At 40.6% G+C, this 23585-nt stretch overlaps 1 protein-coding gene across 1 annotated transcript in view; it reads right to left on the reverse strand.

The window, feature by feature from the left end:
- Positions 1–18440: 18440 nt before the first annotated feature.
- Positions 18441–23585, reverse strand: part of DYNLT3 (dynein light chain Tctex-type 3) — a 30497-nt gene continuing 25352 nt past the window's right edge. Inside the window, exons 3-5 of the mRNA XM_008159537.3 lie at positions 21808–21931; positions 20515–20592; positions 18441–20225 (exon numbers count right to left, since the gene is read on the reverse strand). Coding sequence (XP_008157759.1) covers positions 20149–20225; positions 20515–20592; positions 21808–21931 — 279 coding nt within the window. The 3' untranslated portion in view covers positions 18441–20148. The remainder of the gene's footprint in view (positions 20226–20514; positions 20593–21807; positions 21932–23585) is intronic.

Raw genomic sequence — 23585 nt, forward strand, 5'->3', positions numbered from 1 at the left:
ACTGGTACAGCCACTATAGAAAGCAAGTCTGGTGATTTCTCAAAAAATTAAAAATAGAGATACCATATGACCCAACAATCCCACTCCTGGGTATAAAGCTGAAAAACCTGAAATCATTTATACGCAAAAATATATGCATCCCTATGTTCAATGCAGCATTATTCATGGTGGCCAAGAGTGGGAAACAGCCAAAGTCCCCTATGATAGAGGACTAGATAAAGAAGATGTGGTATATATACACAATGGAGTACTACATGGCCATAAGAAAGGATGAAATAGCGTCATTTGCAACAACATGGATGGACCTTGAGAACATTATGCAAAGTGAAATAAGTCAAACAGAAAAAGCTAAGAACTATATGATTTAACTTACATGTGGAATATAAAACTGGAACTTAAGAACAAAAAGACCAGTGAGATGGTTGCCAGAGGGAAGGGGGTGGGGGAAGAAAGGGGTCCTAATATGAGGTGACAGGAGATTTGACTTTGGGTGGTGGGCACATGGTTCTATATACAAATTTTGTAAATTAGTAATCCACACATGAAACCTACATGTTCATGTTGAGTAATGTCGCCACAATAAAATTTAAAAATAAAATGTAAAAAAAAGTTAAAGGTTAAGGAAAGGTCAGTCAGTACATGCCATCTTATATAATAAAGAGGTAATATGCAAATTGACCATCACTCCAACACATAAGATGGCCACCCCATGTGGTCAAAGATGGCCACTACCATGTCAACATAAGATGGCCACCACAAGATGACAAGCAGGGGAGGGTAGTTGTGGGTGATCAGGCCAGCAGGGGAGGGCAGTTGGGGGTGATCAGGCCAGCAGGGGAGAGCAGTTAGGGGTGACCAGGCCTGCAGTGGAGGGCAGTTGTGTGGAACCAGGCCTGCAGGGGAGGGTAGTTAGGTGTGACCAGGCCTGCAGGGGGGGGCAGTTGGGGGAGCACTAGGCCTGCAGGGGAAGGCAGTTGGGGGTGACCAGGCCAGCAGGGGAGGGAAGTTAGGGGTGACCAGGCTGGCAGGGGAGGGCAGTTAGGGGTGAGAAGGCTGGCAAGGGAGGGAAGTTAGGGGTGACTGGGCCACGGGGAGGAGAGTTGGGGGTGACCAGGCCAGCAGGGGAGTGCAGTTAGGGGCAATTGGGCCAGCAGGGGAGCAGTTAGGTGTCGATCAGGCTGGCAGGCGCGTGGTAAGGGGGTGATCAGGCCAGCAGGCAGAAGCGGTTTGAGGCAATTAGGCAGACAGGCAGGCGAGCAGTTGGGAGCCAGCAGTACTGGATTGTGATAGGGATGTCCGACTGCCTGGTGGGATCGGGCCTACACATGCAGTAGGACATCCCTCGAGGTGTCCCAGATTGGAGAGTGTGCAGGCTGGGCTGAGGGACAACCCCCCGCCCACCATGCATAAATTTCGTGCACCAGGCCTCTAGTTATGTAATAATTTTCATGGTGATTTTCTCCATAAGGCATTACAGGGGATGAAAATGAATGCATAGAACTTTCATTAAGCAATAAGTAATACTGTCTTACATAAAACTCTGCCCTGAAAAATCCAGATTTAAATATCTCAAGTTAGAAGTTGGAATACTTTAAATGTGCCTTAAAAGATGAAGCATTCAGTAAAATAAAAGGCATGTACTTTTGAATGAAAAAAAATATATATAGTACTGGATAAATCCAGGCATTAAATTCCCTGACTTGATTAGGCAGAGCGACAAAGAAAATTCCCCATATGGCCTTCACCATTAAAGGATCCCAGAGTGGGGGTACTTCCCCACATTTTGTGTCCTATAGGAAGAAACATACAATAAAAATGGTGCTGCAAATGCTGTACAAAGTTCTAGCTTTCTCCCTGGGATCCTTAGAAACAATTTTGGGAAGAGACACTCTTCAGGAAGCATTTAAAGCCCATTTCTAATTAGGCCTGGATCGTCAATATACCCTACATATATAAAGGATGACATGGAATGGCATTAAGTGGAACCACAGTGAGAAATACAAGGTTTGCAATTAGATAAGGTGGGTTAGAATCTCTAGAACCACTGAAGATAATGTATATTGATGGTGGCCATCTACATCTTGTATGGGCTAAATGCTCTGATGCTTTTATAGAGAATTTAATAAACATGCAAAGGTCAAATTTACTGAGTTACTCAACATTAAAACTATAAGCCTCTTAAGCCACAAATATAGCTCCACCTTCTGGATTATAAAAAAAATTCCCCTTGGGGAGATTATAGCATATGCGGTAAAATTTTCAATGCATCCCAAACTTTGCTTTGGTGTCTGCTATAATAAAGACCTAGTTTCTTTGCCACAAAATGTCACAGATCTTTCTCCCACTTTTAAAAAGCTATTATCAAAGATAGGGTGTTTTTTTTCTCTCTCAAACTTTGAAAATATAATGTGGTTTCATAAAATTACATTTAAAAAATGATGGTGAGGATAGACCTGGCCCCCGCCCAAGGTGCTGAGCTTTGCGCAGGGAGGCGCTCCCCCTTAGGAAATTTGGCGTGGGGGACAGAAGCAGCTCCCCTTCGGGGAAATCTGTCAGTGCACACAGAGGGCTCCCCTTCGGGAAATTTGGGGGAATTTGGCTTGCAGGTCACAGCTGCCCTTTGGGGAGTCTTAGAGCGTGCACAGAGGGGCTTCCGTTTGGGGAATTTAGCGCACAGGACGGACTCTGCCCCCCCTTCGGGAAATCTGGGAGAGTGCACAGAGGCAGTTCACCTTCAGGAATTTGAGAGTGTGCGCCCTAGCCGGTTTGGCTCAGTAGAGAGAGCACACACAGGACGCAGCTCCACTTCAGGGAATTTGGCACGCTGGACACAGCTGCCTGGGATCCCTGACTCACAGTGCATTCACACTAAGAGTCAGCGACCCCAATTGTTGGTGCATGCACACACAGGGACCCTGATTCTCAACGAGAAACCGCACAAGGCAACAGAGACTCTGACACTCGATTCTTGGTGCAGACACAGGGAAACTCTGACTCCTGGCACATGCTAAGGATCTCATTTTTGGCACATACCAACAGTGTGGTGCAGACAGGGCCCCTGATTCTAAGTGTGCACATGAGACCACATGGAACACTGGGGACACTGACCCTGGGCAAGTCTGGTTCCCACCAACCAAAGGCAGCCACACGTCCTAGTGTCAGAGCACTTCAGTGAAACTCGGGTGGAGCGAAGTCCCCACAGCACACGGCCCAGGTCCACGCAAACGGAAGCTTGAGCTTTCTGGTGATAGCCAGAATAGGGAAACGAAATAACTCACAGAGGAAAGAAAATGTGGAGTAGCCAAGAAAGGAAATTAGTGAAACTGAAGCTTGCAACATGACCGAAAAGAAGTTCAGAGTAATGGTCATGGAATTTATACATCGGATGAATGAGAAAATCAACAACTTATGCAAAAATCAGGAAGTAATGAAAAATGATATAGCTACAATAAAAAACACCATGGAAAGTTTCAACAGTAGACTACAAGAAGCAGAGGACGGAATTAGTGAGTTAGAAGATCAGGTACAGAAACAAGCTCAATCTCAACAGCAATTGGAGAAAAAAATTAAAAAGCAGGAGGAAAGCCTAAGGGAGCTTCGGGACAACATGAAACGAAGTAACATGCGTATAATAGGGCTGCCAGAAGATCAAGAGCAGAAGGGATTAGAAAATCTATTTGAAGAAATAATGACAGAAAACTTCCCGTATGTGGGAAAGATAAAAGTTAAGCAAGTACAGAGAGTCCCAAGCAGGATCAACCCCAAAAGACCCACACCAAGACATGTCATAATTTCAATGGCAAATATAAATGATAAAGAGAGAATCTTAAAGGCGGCAAGAGAGAGACAGAGAGTTACCTACAAAGGAACACCCATCAGATTGTCAAATTAGTACTCAACAGAAACACAACAAGCTAGAAGTGAATGGAAGGAGGTATACAAAGTGTTGCAAAGCAAAGGACTGAATCCAAGAATACTATATCCAGCAAGACTATCAATCAATTGAAGGGGAAATCAGGTCCTTCAAACAAAAAAAAAGGCTCAGAGAGTTTATCACCACCAAACCAGCAATGCAAGAAATGCTAAAGGGAATACTGTAAAAAGAAGAAATAAACAGGTAAGAAGGAATACAGACACAAAAATAGATATGACTACAAACGAATACCTTTCAGTAATAACTATAAATGTAAACGGACAAAATGCTCCAATCAAAAGACATCGAGAGGCTGAATGGATAAAAAAACATGACCCATATATATGCTGTCTACAAGAGACCCACCTCAGAACAAGAGACTCACACAGATTGAAAGTGAAGGGTGGAAAAATATCTTTCAGGCAAATGGAAATGAAAAACAAGCTGGGGTAGCAATACTTATATCTGACAAAATAGACCTCAAAGTAAATGCCATAACAAGAGATAAGGAAGGCCACTTCATAATACTAAAGGGAGAAATCCAACAAGAAGAAATAATTCTGGTAAACATATACGCTTCCAATATAGGAGCACCCAAATACATAAAAAAAACTCCTGGAGGATATCAAGGGAGAGATTAATAGCAATACAATCATAGTAGGAGACTTTAATACCCCACTATCACCATTGGACAAATCCTCTAAACAAAAAATCAGCAAAGAAACATCAATCCTAAATGACTCACTAGACCAGATGGAATTAATTGACATCTTCAGAACATTTCACCCCAAAGCCACAGAATATACATTCTTCTCAAGTGTACATGGGTCATTTTCAAAGATAGACCATATGCTGGGTCACAGGCAAAGTCTCTTCAAATTCAAGAAGTTAGAAATTATATCAAGCATCTTCTCAGATCACAGTGGCATAAAACTGGAAATCAACTACAATAAATACAATCCAAAGAAATCAAACACATGGAGACTAAACAGCATGCTATTAAACAAGGACTGGGTCACCAGAGAGATCAAGGAAGAAATAAAAAACATCATGGCAACAAATGACAATGAAAACACAGCAATCCAAAATCTATGGGACACAGTGAAAGCAGTCTTGAGAGGGAAGTTCATAGCTTTACAAGCCTATTGCAAAAAACAATAAACAATGGTAATAAATTACCTAACCCTAAAACTCAAAGAGCTAGAAAAAGAGCAGCAAGAAAAGCCCAGTGTAATGAGAAGGAAGGAAATAACAAAGATCAGAGCGGAGATAAATGACATAGAGACCAAAGAAACAATACAAAGATCAACAAAACCAAGAGCTGGTTCTTTGAAAGGATAAACAAGATTGATGGACCTCTAGCCAGGCTCACCAAGAAGAAAAGAGAGAGGACCCAAATAAACAAAATCAGAAATGAAAGAGGTGAAATAACAACAGACCCCGCTGAGATACAAAGAATTGTTACAAAATATTATGAACAACTCTATTCCAACAAACTGGACAACCTGGAGGAAATGGACATATTCCTAGAAAAATATAACCTTCCAAAAATCAATCAGGAAGAATATAAACAGCTCAATAGGCCAATAACTATGGACGAAATTGAAGCAGTCATCAAAAAGCTTCTGGCAAACAAAAGCCCAGGGCCTGACAGCTTCACAGGAGACGTACCAAAAATTCAAGGAAGAACTACAACCTATCCTCCTCAGACTATTCCAAAAAATTCATGAGGAAGGAACACTTCCAAGCTCCTTCTATGAAGCCAGCATCACCCTAATACCAAAACCAGATAAAGACAACACAATGAAAGAGAATTATAGACCAATATCCCTCATGAACATAGATGCCAAAATACTCAACAAAATTCTAGCAAATCGGCTCCAGCAGTACATCAGAAAGATCATACACCATGACCAAGTAGGATTTATCCCAGGAATGCAATGATGGTACAATATCCGCAAATCAATAAACGTGATACATCACATAAACAAATTGAGAGATAAAAATCACATAGTCATATCAATTGATGCAGAAAAAGCATTTGACAAAATCCAACACCCTTTCTTGATAAAAACTCTCAACAAGATGGGAATAGAAGGCTCATAACTTAACATAATAAAAGCTATACATGATAAACCCACAGCAAACAGCATACTCAATGGACAAAAACTAAAAACATTTCCCCTAAGAACAGGAACAGGACAGGGATGCCCACTGTCACCACTCCTGTTTGACATAGTACTGGAAGTATTAGCCATTGCAATTAGACAAGAAGAATAAACAAAAAGCATCCAAATTGGAAAAGAACAAGTAAAGCTGTCTTTATTTGCAGACGACATGATATTGTACATAAAAAATCCGAAAGACTCCGTCAAGAAACTAATAGACTTAATAAATGAATTCGGCAATGTAGCAGGATACAAAATTAACGCCAAGAAATCTATGGTCTTTCTATACACCAATAGTGAACTTACAGAAAGAGAGACTAAAAGGGCAATCCCATTTACCATCGCACCAAAAAAATTAAGATACCTAGGAATAAACTTAACTAAGGATGTAAAAGACCTATATGCGGAAAACTACAGGACACTGAAAAAAGAGATAGTGGAAGACATAAACAGATGGAAGAACATACCATGTTCATGGATTGGTAGAATCAACATCATTAAAATGTCCATACTACCCAAAGCAATCTATAGATTCAATGCACTCCCCATTAAAATATCAATGGCATATTTCACAGACCTTGAAAGAACTCTCCAAAAATTCATCTGGAATAAAAAAAAGACCCTGAATAGCCACAGCAATCCTGAGAAAGAAGAATAAAGTAGGAGGGATCTCAATATCAGATTTCAAGCTGTATTACAAAACCACTATTCTCAAAACAGCCTGGTATTGGCACAAGAACAGACATATAGATCAATGGAACAGAATAGAGAATCCAGATATCAACCCAAACCACTATGCTCAATTTATATTTGACAAAGGAGGCATGAACATACAATGGAATAAAGACAGTCTCTTCAATAAATGGTGTTGGGAAAATTGGACAGATACATGCAAAAAAATGAAGCTAGTTCACTAACTTACGCCATACACAAAAATGAACTCAAAATGGATACAGGACTTAAACATAAGACGGGAAACCATAAAAATACTAGAGGAATCCACAGGCAGCAAAATCTCAGACATATGCCAAAAGAACTTCTTCACTGATACTGCCCCTAGGGCAATAGAAGCTAAAGAGAAAATAAACAAATGGGACTACATCAAAATAAAAAGCTTTTTTACAGCAAAAGAAACTATCAACAAAAGAACAAGAAAGCCCACTGCGGAGGAGGAAAAATGGCGACTGAATAGTGTCGTGTTTGGAGTCTGGTCCTGGTGCGGAGAGTAGGAGCAGCAGAGGTTTGCTGGGGGAGTGTATGTTGACAAGCCAAGGGACAGCTAAACTCCAGGAGAAGGCGGGGGAGTGCTAGGCAGGTTTCCCCTGTCTGTGCAGCACCCACAGGGGCTGGGTCCCCTCCCGGAGCTGCGGGCTAACAGGGCACCTCGCCATCTTGCAAGGAAAGGAGGATTTTATTGGAAACTTGACTTTCCGCAACAACGGCAAACACTGAACAGCTGCGAGCACCAGAACACCGGTCCCCTATTGGCGCAAACATTCGGATTCAAAGGAACTCTTCACTGCACCATGGAAAGGTCAGATTTTGCCTGAAATAAGGTGTGGTTTCTAATCCCCGCGGTGGGTGAGGGAAGTGCGCCATCCACAGGACCAGCAGGAACCTGGAGGTCTGTGCCTAGAAAAATCGGCGGCAGTTGGAACTGCCGTGATCCGTGAATGTGGAAGGGGGTCCTCTGAGCTGCTAATAGAAGTGACCACTTAAAAGCAACTTATTTTAATCTGACGAGGAGGCTCAGACTAAGACTTTTCAAAGGAGTGCAGGCTCCTTAGTCTGGCGCACAGACCCACTGTCCGCACACTTGGGCTCTTTCCGACTCTGATTACTAAGCCCAATACATAGGAAAACCCAGGTGGAAAAACCCTGAAAGACTGCAGGGGGAAGTTGTTTTTTCGGAACCTGGGGAGCAGAGCTGGGTGTGACCATCAGAGAGGCAGCTCTGAGGCACACACCTCCACAAACCAGTAGTGAGTGCCATAGAGGGGAAAAAAAAAAAAGCTAGAGAGGCCCGGAAATCAATTCAGAAACACTGACACCCAGGGGCTGAAACGCTAATTACCTCTGGTGTAATAACAAATAAATACGAGAAATTAAGACACGGCCGGCTTAAAAAGCAGGACTGGCTTACAACACTGAGGAGCAGTGGAATGAAGCTGAACTGAAATACCGTCCAGACTGGGAAACAGGCGTACCAAACAGAATAATAGAGGAAGTGAATGACAGCTGCTACTACACATTTTAGTCTTCCTATTTTTTAATTTTAAATTCTTTTTTCAATTTTTTAAAATTTTTTTATTCTCATTTTTTTATTTTCATTTTTTGCATCTTTTACTTAAGAAACTAAAATTTTTTCTTTTTCCACACTCGATTTTCAACTTTTTAATTATTACATTTTTATTTTCAATCAGCATTATTATTACTATTATTTTACTTTTTTTTTTTTAATGTCATTTGATTTTCTCATTCTTTTATTTTGGGATTAGTGTCCTACATTCTATTTGCATCTTTCCCTTACAATCATTTTACCCTATCTCAACGCTAACATTATGCCATCACTCTCCTCCCAACCTTTCCCCTTTTGGTCTCCTGTTTATCTTAACCCTTTCTGGCTTTAGATTTTCCCTACTTTTTCAGTTTACCCTCTGCTAAAATTTCACCCTACTTATATATCCAATTCCCAACCTCCTGCTCCAAATCCATACAAACCTCTCTCTACGCTACCTTAAAAAAATTATTTTTCTCTCTGGCCTTTTGTTGTTGTTTGCGTGAAAGTTGATTAGATTGAATTTTTATGCTTTTTTATGAGATAGTTTTGATTATTCTTTTTGTTGGTTTGTTTGGTTCTTTTGTTTGCTTTGTTTTTGTTTGTTTTTTACTTCTGTTTTCCCTTGCCTCACTTGATATTAGTTGGTGTTGCAGTTTGTATTAATCTCCAGGTTCGTGTTGCTGGAATTTGCTGGGAATAGTGGTTGTTCTAGTGGAGTTTACTCCCCATATATATACTTTGTTCCCCTTTTCTCTCTTAGTATCATTCTTGTCTCTCTTATTTATTTTATTTTTTTTTCTTTCTGCTCTTTTCCCAAGTTCAGATTCACACTCCTTTTTTGTTGTTGTTGTTCTTTCTTTTTACTCTCCCTCTTCCACTCCTATTCCCTAATTTGTCTTTCTCTGGTGGTTACCTTTATTGGAGGTTATTAATATCATGAATACAATTCTGTTCAGTGCCTTGTCTGTTGTGCCTGGTAGTGTTGTATTTTGTACCTTTAAATCAACGCCAGAGAGAGAGATCTATATAACCAGACATCCGGAGAATAGAGACATTGGGGAGACAAAGAAATAGCCCCCATAGGAAAGAAAAGCAGGCATCACCAGAAAAGGAAGTAAACGAATTAGAGGCAAACAACCTATCAGAGAAAGAATTCAGAGAAATGGTCATAAGGTGGCTGAAAAGAATGGAAGACAAATTCGACACTATGAGTAAGAACCAAGAAGAAATGAAGAAGAACCAAGAAGAAATGAAAAATGACATCGCTGCTGTTAAGAACTCAATAGAAAGCATCAAGAGTAGACTAGAAGAAGCAGAGGACTGCATAAGTGAGCTAGAAGACAAGATGGGAAAAAATACCCATATACAACAGCTTCTAGAAACAAAAATTAGAAAGCTTGAGGAGAGCCTAAGGGAACTTCGGGACAACACAAAACAAAACAACATCTGCATAATAGGGGTTACAGAAGGAAAGGAAACTGAGACAGGAACAGAAAACCAGTTTGAAGAAATTATGACAGAAAACTTCCCTGATATACGGGAAAAAAAACACACAAATCCAAGAAGCTCACAGACTCCCAAGCAAAATGAACCCCAAAAGACCGACGCCAAGGCACATTATAATTAAGTTGGCAAACACCAACGACAAGTTAAGAATCTTAAAAGCGGCCAGAGAGAGACAGACAGTTACATACAAAGGAACCCCCATCAGACTAGCAACTGATTTCTCAACAGAAACTCATCAGGCCAGAAGGGAATGGAATGAAATATACAAAGTCATGCAAAGGAAGGGTTTCAATCCAAGAATACTGTAACCAGCAAGGCTATCAATCAAAATTGAAGGTGAAATCAGGAGCTTCACAGACAAAAGAGGACTAAGGGAGTTTATCACCACCAAACCAGCAATGAAAGAAATGCTAAAGGGTCTGCTGTAAAAAAAAAAAAAAGAAAGAAAGAAATAGGAAGCAAAGAAGGAACACAGGGGTATAGAATAAAAATGGCGTCAAATAAGTACCTATCAATAATAACTTTAAATGAAATGGAGTGAATGCCCCAATCAAAAGACACAGGGAAACAGATTGGATAAGAAAACAAAACCCATATATCTGCTGTCTACAGGAAACCCACCTCAAAAAAAAGGACACATACAGACTGAGAGTAAAGGGATGGAAAAAGGTTTCCAGGCAAATGGAAAGGAAATAAAAAAGCTGGGGTAGCAATACTTATATCTGACAAAGTGAAGGACATAAGAAGAGATAATGAAGGCCACTTCATAATACTAAAGGGAGAAATCCAACAAGAAGAAATAACTCTGGTAAACATATATGCACCCAATACAGGAGCACCAACATACATTAAAAAACTCCTGGAGGATATGAAAAGAGAGATTGACAACAATACAATCATAGTAGGAGACTTCAATACCCCACTATCACCATTGGCCAAATCCTCTAAACAAAAAATCAGCAAAGAAACATCAATCCTAAATGAGTCACTAGACCAGATGGAATTAATTGACATCTTCAGAACATTTCACCCCAAAGCCACAGAATATACATTCTTCTCAAGTGCACATGGGTCATTTTCAAAGATAGACCATATGTTAGGACATAGGCAAAGTCTCTCCAAATTCAAGAAGATGAAAATCATATCAAGTATCTTCTCAGATCACAGTGGCGTAAAACTGCAAATCAACTACAATAAAAACAACCCAAAGAAATCAAACACATGGAGACTAAACAGCATGCTATTAAACAATGACTGGGTTACCAAACACATCAAGGAAAAAATAAAAAACACCATGGAAACAAATGACAATGAAAACACAACAATACAAAATCTATGGGACACACTGAAAGCAGTCCTGAGAGGGAAGTTCATAGCTCTACAAGCCTACTGCAAAAAAACAAGAAACAATGGTAATAAATTACCTAACCCAACAACTCAAAGAGTTAGAGAGAAAGCAACAAGAAAAGCCCAGTGTAAGCAGAAGGAAAGACATAATAAAGATCATCTCTAAATGACATAGAGACCAAAGAAACAATACAAAAGATCAACAAACCAAGAGCTGGTTCTTTGAAAGGATAAACAAGATTATTGAACCTCTAGCCAGGCTCACCAAGAAGCAAAGAGAGAGGACCCAAATAAACAAAATCAGAAATGAAAGAGGTGAAATAACAACAGACCCTGATGAAATACAAAGGATTGTTACAAAATAATATGAATAACTCTATTCCAACAAACGACAACCTGGAGGAAATGGACATATTTCTAGAAAAATACAACCTTCCAAAACTCAATCAGGAAGAATATAAACAGCTCAACAGGCATGTAACTATGGAAGAAATTGAAGCAGTCCTCAAAAAGCTTCCGGAAAACAAAAGCCCGGGGCAAGATGGCTTCACAGGAGAGTTTTACCAAACGTTCAAGGAAGAACCAGAACCTATCTTCCTCAGACTATTCCAAAAAATTCAAGAGGAAGGAACACTTCCAGCCTCCTTTTATGAAGCCAGCATCAACCTAATACCAAAACCAGATAAAGACAACTCAATGAAAGAGAATTACAGACCAATATCCCTCATGAACATAGATGCCAAAATCCTCAACAAAATCCTAGCAAATCGGCTCCAGCAATACATCAGAAAGATCATACATCATGACCAAGTAGGATTTATCCCAGGAATGCAATGATGGTACAATATCTGCAAATCAATAAACGTGATACATCACATAAACAAATTGAGAGATAAAAATCACATAGTCATATCAATAGATGCAGAAAAAGCATTTGACAAAATCCAACACCCTTTCTTGATAAAAACTCTCAACAAGATGGGAATAGAAGGCTCATACCTTAACATAATAAAAGCTATATATGATAAACCCACAGTAAACAGCATAGTCAATGGGCAAAAACTAAAACCATTTCCCCTAAGAACAGGAACAAGACAGGGATGCCCACTCTCACCACTCCTGTTCAACATAGTGTTGGAAATACTAACCATTGCAATTCGGCAAGAAGAAATAAGAGGCATCCAAATTGGAAAAGAAGAAGTGAAGCTGTCCTTATTTGCAGATGACATGATATTGTACATAAAAAACCCAAAAGATTCCATCAAAAAACTAATAGACTTAATAAATGAATTCGGCAATGTAGTGGGATACAAAATTAACGCCAAGAAATCTATGGCATTTCTATACACCAATAGTGAACTTACAGAAATAGAGACTAAAAGGGCAATCCCATTTACCATCGCACCAAAAAAATTAAGATACCTAGGAATAAACTTAACTAAGGAGGTAAAAGACCTATACGCGGAAAACTACAGGACACTGAAAAAAAGAGATAGAGGAAGACATAAACAGATGGAAGAACATACCATGTTCATAGATTGGTAGAATCAACATCATTAAAATGTCCATACTACCCAAAGCAATCTATAGATTCAATGCACTCCCCATCAAAATACCAATAGCATATTTCACAGACCTAGAAAGAATTATCCTAAAATTCATCGGGAATAAAAAAAGACCCCAAATAGCCACAGCAATCCTGAGAAAGAAGAATAAAGTAGGAGGGACCTCAATACCAGATTTCAAGCTGTATTACAAAGCCACTGTTCTCAAATCAGCCTGGTACTGGCACAAGAACAGACATATAGATCAATGAAACAGAATAGAGAATCCAGATATCGACCCAAACCACTATGCTCAATTAATAATTGACAAAGAAGGCATGAACATACAATGGAATCAAGACAGTCTCTTTAATAAATGGTGTTGGGAAAATTGGACAGATACATGCAAAAAAATGAAGCTTGATCACCAACTTACGCCATACACAAAAATAAACTCAAAATGGATACAGGACTTAAACATAAGACGGGAAACCATAAAAATACTAGAGGAATCCACAGGCAGCAAAATCTCAGACATATGCCAAAAGAAATTCTTCACTGACACTGCCCCTAGGGCAATGGAAGCTAAAGAGAAAATTAACAAATGGGACTACATCAAAATAAAAAGCTGTTTCACAGCAAAAGAAACCATCAATGAAACAACAAGAAGGCCTACTGCATGGGAGAACATATTTGCAAATGGCATCACTGATAAAGGTTTAATCTCCAATATCTACAGGCAGCTTATACCACTTAATAAAAGGAAGATAAATGATCCAATAAAAAAATGGGCAACAGACCTAAACAGAATCTTTTCAAAAGAAGACAGAAGGAAGGCCAAGAGACGCATGAAAACATGCTCAACGTCACTAATTATCTGAGAGATGCAAATCAAAACAACAATGCGGTACCATCTCACACCTGTCAGAATTGCTATCATCAACAAATCAACAAACGACAAGTGTTGGCGAGGATGCAGAGAAAATGGAACCCTCGTGCACTGCTGGTGGGAATGCAGACTGGTGCAGCCACTGTGGAGAACAGTATGGAGTTTCCTCAAAAAACTGAAAATGGAACTCCCATTTGACCCAGTAATCCCACTCCTGGGAATATATCCGAAGAAACTAGAAACACCAATCAGAAAGGATATATGCACCCATATGTTCATAGCAGCACAATTCACCATAGCTAAGATTTGGAAACAGCCTGGGTGCCCGTCAGCAGATGACTGGATCAGAAAACTGTGGTACATCTACACAATGGAATACTATGCTGCCATAAAAAGAAGGAATTCTCATCATTTGCAGCAACCTGGATGGAATTGGAGAACATTATGCTGAGTGAAATAAGCCAGTCAATGAAAGAAAAATACCACATGATCTCACTCATTTATGGATAATAAAGAATATTACAAACTTGAACAAAAAGATAGATACAGAGGCAGTAAAGCATCAAACAGTCTATCAAATTACAGCAGGAAGGGTAGGGAGAGGTGGGGAAGATAAGAGATCAATCAAAGGACTTGTATGCATGCATATAAGCATAACCAATGGACGCAAAACTCTGGGGGGTGAGGGCATATATGGGAGTTGGGTGGGGGAGGCAATGGTAAGATATATACACATATAATACCTTAATAAAAAAAAATTGAAAACAAATAAATAAAAAGTGATGGTGAGGAGGAAGCAAGGTGGCGGCATTGGTAAACACCTGAACTTGCTGCCTCGCACAACCACATCAAAACTACAACTAAAAGACAAAACAGATATCATCCATAACTATGGGAAGGCTGGCTGAGTGGCATTTATACAACTAGAAAGAAAGGGAAAAAGCATACTGAGACTGGGAGGAAGTGCGGAAGTGAAGTGTGGAGGTACGGAGGCGTGCGTGGAAAAGGACTGGCAACTGCGTACGTTGTTTTTTCAATCTGGAGGGAGATATAAGCTCCCAACTTCTCTGAACTCCAGTTCTGGGCAAGACTCTGGGGACCCAGACTCATACAGTGAGAACCTGGACTGTCTGGCCTCAGGCCAGAACACGAGGCCAGCTTTCTCTCAAAGGTGCATGCAGAGATCATTGTTCCTGCACGGTGCCGCGGGACACAGAGACCCGGGGACCTATTCGGAGCATGGCTGAAGGTCAGTCATTGCTGTTTGCTCCGCCCAGGTGATTCCCTGAGACCCCACCCCACCCAATTTACAAACCCACCCACGTTGTGCACAGAGGCTTTTGCATATGAATGGCCTTGCCTTTTGCAATCTAAAACCTAACAAACTGCAGCTGGGTCAGAGAGCCCCAGAGTCTCCAAATAAGGCCCAAAGTTGGACAGCAGCTTGCATTACTTCACAGCTGGGCCTAATCTGGGCACCTCCAAACCCCCAACAAAGAGGAGGAATCTTCAGATCTCTCTGTAGCTCCTGCTGGGTGGCCTCAGGCAGTGGCTGACTTTGCACCTCCTTGGAGATCCAAGAACCAGTGTAGCCAGTGGTCAGAGTGAGACCATCCAAATTACAACTCTTCACAACCATAAGAAACACACTCAGGGGGCAGACTCAGTGAGCGCCAAAGCCCTACTGAAGCAAGTCTTGCCCCATAAGGGTGACTCCAGCACAGAAGTTCTCCCATTATAGACACAACTGACCCTCACAGCCAATTGGCCTGGAGGTCAATTCCTCCCAGTGATACCAACAGCAATCAAGGCTTAACTACAACAAGACTGTGCACACAGCCCACAAAGGGTATCCCAATTTCTCTTATAGGGACGTAAGCACAGGTGACCAAGGGTGCCTCAGCCAGTCTCTAAACAGACACTGACACGTACGACCCAAGGTACTTACTTAATATTGGCCGAGCATAAGTTACACAGGAGACAGACATGCAATGCACGAATCACTCATGGTTTATTTACAGAGTCCTGGTGGTTTCCAGACTTCTGCAGGCCACCCAGGGATCCGCGCCGACAGACACACACACTGGACATTGGACATTGCAGCTGCAGCTCGGCGTCTTGCTTGAGGCCTCAGTTTCCGGCTCACTGTTTGGACTCACAGTCCACGGCAGAGCTTGGGCAGATTGCAGGAAGTGGGGTGGAGAGTGACCGTCTGTGGAGGAGCAGAGCAGGCCTCTCTGATCTTCCTCTGGTGCTTCCTCTTTTTATGTGCCTAGATGGGCGTCTTCAGTGTGTCTTATCAGCAGGTCCCAGAAGCCTTACATATCTGGTTTTACATATGGGGAACAGATCACTTTATCTATTTTCTACATACATGCCACTCAAGGGTGTTTATCAACCTGTTTACATTACATTCAATACTTTTTAATATCACACTGTAATTCCACACTTTGATACTTATTCTATATTATTCTTATTACTATTACTATAACAAAGGGGTGCACCAAGAGTGTCCACTTCAGGTAATTAGGGAGGCTGAGCCTCTGGGCCCTATAGGACACCTAGCACACAAAGCCACTCTATCAACACAGGGAATCAGCCAAAATGAAGAGACAAATGAACAGGTCACAAATGAAAGAAATGGAGGAAAGCAAACTACTGATATAGAGTTCAAAAACCACAGTTATAAGGTTACTCAAGAATCTTCTAGAAACTTCCATGAAATTTAGTGAGACCCTCAAGGATATGAAAAAGGACCAACTACAAATTAAGCATACACTGACTGAAATAAAGAATAATATACAGAGATCCAACAGCAGACTAGAGGATCCCAAGAATCAAGTCAAAGATTTGAAATACGAAGAAGCAAAAAACACCCAACCAGAAAAGCAAAAAGCAAAAAGAATCCAAAAATATGAAGATAGTATAAGGAGCCTCTGGGACAACTTCAAGTGTACCAACATCAGAATTATGGGGGTGCCAGAAGAAGAGAGAGAGCAAGATATTGAAAACCTATTTGAAGAAATAATGACAGAAAACTTCCCCTACCTGGTGAAAGAAATAGACTTACAAGTCCAGGAAGCACACAGAACCCCCAACAAGAGGAATCCAGAGGACCACACCAGGACACATCATAATTAACCTTTTGCACTCAGATGTCGAGTGTGACTCGACACGGTTAGCATTAGAATAAAGGAATTGAGAAAAAAGCAAGCGAGTGCAAAGGGTTAAGATGCCAAGGGCAAAATACAAAGAGAGAATCTTAAAAGCAGCAAGAGAAAAACAATTAGTTACCTACAACGGAGTACCCATATGATTGTTAGCTGATTTCTTAACAGAAACTATGCAGGCCAGAATGGAGTGGCAAGAAATATTCAAAGTGATGAATAGCAAGAACTACAACCAAGATTACTCTACCCAGCAAAGCTATCATTTAGAATTGGAGGTCAGATAAAGAGCTTCACAGATAAGGATAAGCTAAAGGAGTTCATCACCGCCAAACCAGTATTGTATGAAATGCTTAAGAGTATTCTTTAAGAAGAGGAAGAAGAAGAAAAAGTTAAAGATAAAAATTATGAACAACAAAGTGACAACAAATACATATATATCAACAAGTGAATCTAAAAATCAAGTGAATAAAAAATCTGATGAACAGAATAAACTGGTGAATATAATAGAATCCAGAACAGAAAGGGAGTGGACTGACAATTCTCAGGGGGAAGGAGGTGTGGGGGGTGCAGGAAGAGACTGGACAAAAATCTTACACTTATGGATGAGGACAGTGTGTGTAAGGGCAGAGGATGGGGTGGGCACCTGGTGGAGGAGAGCTATGGGGGGGAAAAAAAGAGGGACAACTGTAATAATATGCATAAAGATTTATTAAAAAAATAAAAAATAAACAAAAAGTGATGATGAATGTAGGCGTTGAAAATGCTTTCAGTGAGTCATAACCAGATAACATCCACCTTGGAAAGAAGAATAAAGGTACCTTTTACTAGAAAAGATATAATGAGATGTTGCCATCATTTAGGACAGCACACTGGTACTTTACGAGCATAAAATTACTGCTTTACAAAAGTCTGACTTAGTACTTACATTTGAATACCCTAATATTATATTAAAGTAATTAATTAAAAAACACACACAACTCAATTGCAAGTTGACAAACAGGACAAAATTCCTCACCAAAAGTAGTCATTAAAAGCTAATAGTTACAGAATATATTTTACACTGACTTTTTAAAATGAAATTTTGTATTAAAATAATAAAATAAAGGGCATAAAACAGAAGCCATTAATTATGTTGTAATGGTGAATCCTGGGTTCAGGTTGCTATTTTAACAAAGTTTATTCTTTATAATATATTTATACTAGAGGCCCAGTGCATGAAATTAGTGCACTTGGGGGGTACCCTCAGCCAGGCCTGCACCTTCTCGCAGTCTGGGAGCCCTAGAGGGATGTCTGACTGCTAAGGAGGTGGGAGAGGCTCCCGCCACCACTGCTGCGCTTGCCAGCCACGAGCCAGGCTCAGGTTTTCTGGCTAAGCAGCGCTCCCCCTGTGGGAGCACACTGACCAACAGGAGGCAGCTCCTGCATTGAGGGTCTGCCCCCTGGTGGTCAGTGTGTGTCATAGCGACCAGTCATTCTGCCATTTGGTTAATTTGCATATTTTCCTTTTATTATATAGGATGGTCTGACATTCATTTCTCTTCCTCATTCCTCCTGTTTAAAATTTCTTAGAGTAAGCACAATGCCATTTCTTTAACTATTTACTGATCATCCAGAAGCAAAAGTGCAGCACAGGAAAATAATCTTTATTATATTGTAACTAGAAACAGACCAGATAGGAAGTCCACACAGTATTTTTCACTTTATTTTTTTTTACGATCAGGCTTCAATAACAATAATCAAACCGAGTCTCAGTTGCACAGATATTCTGGTCACTACTATAATCTTCAAGGGCACAAAAGACAGCAGCGTAAACTAATATGAAGGTAATGACTACGAAAATTTCCCATGGGCCAAAAATGTAGATCACTGCATTAAATTCTACGCTTGTATTTTCTTAATATTCTTCTTAAACATTGAACAATTTTTACTCAGCAAAATATCAAACATGCACATAGTATTCCTACAAGAATACTATCTTAATATTGTCAGTATTAATACCAAGCTATTCTTTCCCTCAGATTTAAATGAAACATGGTTCTATTACCCATATGTATGTGTGTTAGTGGTAATATGGAAACTTGATTTTGTTTTCAAGGTTAAATAGCAGATTGACTTCGCATTTGGTGGCCAGCTGTAGATCTTATTTTTTAAATAAATTTAACTACATTTCATAAACCCTGAGATTTTCAATAACTTGCCAATGATTGTATACTTTTCATTTATATTTCATTCCAATTAATTTGAACCCAACTTAAGTATTTAAAATTATTTACAGATGGTTGTAACTAAAGCAATGATAAAGTTTACTACTTGTAAAGTAAGACTCCTAATAAGGTCTTTAACTAAGAGCTGCATGTTTTATGCATTTTTTACTTGCTAAGGAGCAATTCTTAAAATTCTTAAAGTTATGATTCTCTGTCAGCAATAAGTCTTTTCACTTTGCTACATAAATAACCAGATTCACTTTTCCCTTTCTTGTAAAACAACTTTTTTTCTTCCCACAAACATGTTAATAGTCCAACTGAACAGGTGCCAAAAGAAACTTAGTATTTGAAGAGCAGATTGATAACCATAATGACTAGCAGAGAAATATGCTCATAACAAAGAGGCATTCAATAGTATTTGTTACACATGGAATGCGTGAATTGTAAGGCAGCTGTTAGGCAGATACTTTTCATCATACGCCATAACTCATTTTGTTTAACAAGGGAATTCAAGGTTACCAGATTTAATTTGCCCTCAAATGTAAATCCAAGATTTTGAAATTTTAAAAACTGTTTTAACAGTTCTCAAAAAATGTAAACAAATAGTAGTTGCTACTGCAATATTAGTTGAGAGGGAAAAAAAACAATTGCTTTCTACTAAATCATATGTACAACTGAGAAGAAATGCAAACTTAAGAAGTGCTAGCTAATTATTATTTTCTACAGATTTATCCTTGCAGTGATTTTTGTTCATATATTTATCCCTGTTAACTTCTCTGAAGCTGAAAGAGAATTTTATTATCTGAATGGATTTCCCTAACTCTTTAGGTACATAATGTTAGTGAAAAACTGGTGTAAATATAAGGTTCTATTTTCAAGTAATGCCATGTTTCTGTATTTGTTTTTTGCTGACATTAATTTTTTCCTATTGAAATGATTCTGTATATATAGAATATGAGCGAATCTGCCAACTTACTATGTATGAGATTGCTTGCTTATAATATTCAGTTTTTGAAGCAAATTGCACACTTGTCATCTAGAGTATTAATAAGTAACTTACTCTTTTTAGAAAGGATACACTGACAAATTCTCAAGTTAATGACTTTGGCCAAACAAGTTTAGTATGTCACAGGACAATAGCAATGGCAAAAACATTGACGATACAGTTCATGGTTCGGTTCTCCCATCTTACAGTACAGGTTCCTGAAAACACACACACAAAAGGACTTTGAAAGACCAGCAAAACAATGAAATTACCAGATAACATAGTTATGCATTTTCATAGGTTTTAATATCTTATTTCCTGCAATCTGTTAAATGTTAATATATCATATTTGTCTGAAGACATACTTGTTAGTTATAGTTAGATACAAAGCAATTCTATTGATAAAGTTTTTTTCAGAATTAGAAATAAATAAGCATTTGATAATAAGTACACTGCTTGACTTTGCTAGTAGTTGGATTTTGTTTGAATCAGCTTAGGGTCTCTTACCATCAGATGTGGTATCCCAAAAGCATGAGCTGGCTGTATGAAAGCCATATGCACTCCTCTGGACCACTGCACAGGTCACTAAAAATAAAGTCACAGAGTAAGGATGCTTATAAACAAAGGAAAAGATATCCAAGATCTAAGTGTTTGAATTTTTGGCTTTAAAAGGTGAAAAATAATAGAAAACAAAGCATTTAGCAAGCAAATAAATTTAAAAAATAAAAAAGTCCCTCACCTTGATTATCTAACACCATGATTTTGTCCCCACCGGATCCAGTCTGTTTGTTGCCCATTTCCATAACCAGTGTTTATGTGCCCTGCCTCATGGGCATAACTCAGTCAAAGAAAATATTCCACTTTAGAAATAATTATTGTGTGGTACTTCACAGTCCTACATGTAAGGAGGCACAGGGTTACTGTGAGGAAGACAGTAGTGCCCAGTAGGTTGTGGTAGAAAGAGCTAACTGATGTAAATGTAAAAGGTGATGTTACCAAGAAAAGGCTTTTGAAGAACAAGAGATATCTCTATTTTTTAGATATTATATACTAGAGGCCCAGTGCACAAAATTCATGCACAGGGTGGTTCCCCTCAGCCCAGCCTGCATCTTCTCCAATCTGGGACCCCTCGGGGGATGTCCGACTGCCGGTTTAGAATCGGGCCTAAACCGGCAGTCAGACATCCCTCTCACAATCCTGGACCACTGGCACCTAATCGCTCACCTGCCTGCCTGCCTGGCCGCCCCTAACTGCCCCACCCGCTGGCCTGATTGCCCCTCACTGCCTCTGTGTGTCAATCTGATCGCCCCTAACTGTTCCCCTGCCAGCCTGATTGTCCCCAACTGCTCCCCTCTTCTGGCCTGTTTGCCCCCAAGTGTCCCCCCTTCTGGCCTAGTCACCCCTCACTGACCCCCCTGCCAGCCTGGTCATCCCTAACTGCCTCCCACTGCCGGCCTGGTTGCCCCACGCAGCCTGCTTATTCAGTTGTTTGGTCGTCCCTCACTAACCCCCCTGCCAGCCTGGTCGCCCCACGCAGCCTGCTTGTTCAGTTGTTTAGTCATCCCTCACTAACCCCCCTGCTGGCCTGGTTGTAGGCAGCCATCTTGTGAGGGCGTGATGGTCAATTTGCATATCACCTCTTTATTATATAGGATTATCTTTGGATGAATAAATCAGAAGTCCTTTATACCCTATTAATATCCAACTACAGTGTCTATCATTCAGTTATATTCTCTAAATTCTGAGAAAATCACAAGGACAAAGGTGAGTAAACTTCTAAGGAAGGATAGTAACACTTACCAATATATTTATAAGCTTTTCCCAACTTAACCAAATGTGCTAAGGATTGTTCCACGATACTTGCAGTCCATTGGTTGATGTTGTTCTGATTATAATCTTCACCACCCAAAACTCCATCTATACACTAAAAGGGCAGAGGACAGTTAAACAAATTACACAAATTGCAGCAAAAATATATGCAAAATACAAAATGCATTTGTAACCCAATAGAGCATCTTAGAAATTATGTATCTAGTAAGTATTTAGTAAGCAGTGTTTCTAATTGTATAAGAATTTTCAAAGCATGTCCACATGCATTATCTCACTATGAGATACTATGATCACATAGAGATAAATATGCCATGGACCTGTTGTAAAGAACTTAACCTAGCAAAGAAGCTAATAATTCTGTAACACAAGGAAGACTAATAAAGGGTGTTAAGTTATATCATAAAAGGATTAGGCCAGTAGATATTTTAAAAGGGTGATATCAATTGGTTAAAGAATAGAATGGCTTTGAGAGAGAAAAGATGGCGACCAGCAAGAAGGTAGGGAGGGAGAGATTGTGAGAGAGTGAGGAAGTGATAGAGGAGTGTGTGGATGTGTGTGGTGTGTGTGTGAGAGCTAGGGACAGTTTGATCCTCCAGGTCTTCCAAGGGGCTTCCAAACTGGGCAGTCTTAGATGGGGAAACCCCGCTGCCACTGCAGACACTTCGGGGGCGGCCAGCACAGGCATAGAGACCACAACATCCTGAAAAACAAAACTGCTTGAGACTAGGATCCTAGCCTCACCACCACCCAATCTGGTCTCAGACGCAAACCCAGGACCCTACAGCCACTAGGGACAAAGACCTGCTACCCACAGACACCAAGAATCCAGACATCCTGGCCGTAGATTTCTGTGAGTCACAGAGTCCATCCCCACCATGCAGGCTCGTTGCAGGACCATAGGAACTGTTAGACCTGCTCCATGCAAGCAGGACTCTTGTCCACACAGGGCAGCTCCACTACCTGAATTTGAGCCTGGGCACTCAGACACTGGGAGGATGTTTCCCGCAGCACGCACTACCATGACCAGACCCCATGCCCACACAGGGCAGCTTCGCTACCTGAGTTTGAGCCTGGGTGCGTGGACATTGGGAGTCTGTTTCCTGCAGCACGTACACGTGTGACCAGAACCCACACCCACAAAGGGTGGCAGTGAGACCTGACTTCGATTCTAGGCAAGCGCACACAGAAGTCTATTTTTTGCAGTGTAGGAGTGGAACTCCTGCTGACACAGGATGGCTGTGCAACCTGGTCCCCCAAGCAGACTGGGGACCCTGATTCTCCACACAAGAGGCAGCACTGAGCACCAGTGATTTGACTCTTTCTCACTGCACACACCTGGAATCTCTGATTCCCAGTGCATGCACAATAAGAGCCAGTGACTCCAATTCTGGTTGCATGCACACACAGGGACCCTGAATCTCAGCATGAGGCCACACCAAGTAACAGAGACTCTGTTACTCAATTTTTGGCATGAGCACAGGGGGACTGTGACTCCTGGCATGTGCTAGGGGACTCTGATATTTGGTACAAGCCAGGAGGGTCTCTTTTTCAGCACGGCGCAGGGGCGTCTCTGATTCTAGGTGCACGCACAAGGCCGTACTGAGCACCAGTGACTCTGATCCTGGGTGAATGTGGCTCCCACCAACCCATGGTGGGCACATGTCTTGGTGTCGGAGCTCTTTAGTGACACTTGGGTGGCACGAAACTCCCACTGCACAAAGCCCAGGCCCCCTCAACTCAACATTTGA

The sequence above is a fragment of the Eptesicus fuscus genome, chromosome 1, assembly GCF_027574615.1.
Source record: "Eptesicus fuscus isolate TK198812 chromosome 1, DD_ASM_mEF_20220401, whole genome shotgun sequence".
Lineage (NCBI taxonomy): Eukaryota > Metazoa > Chordata > Mammalia > Chiroptera > Vespertilionidae > Eptesicus > Eptesicus fuscus.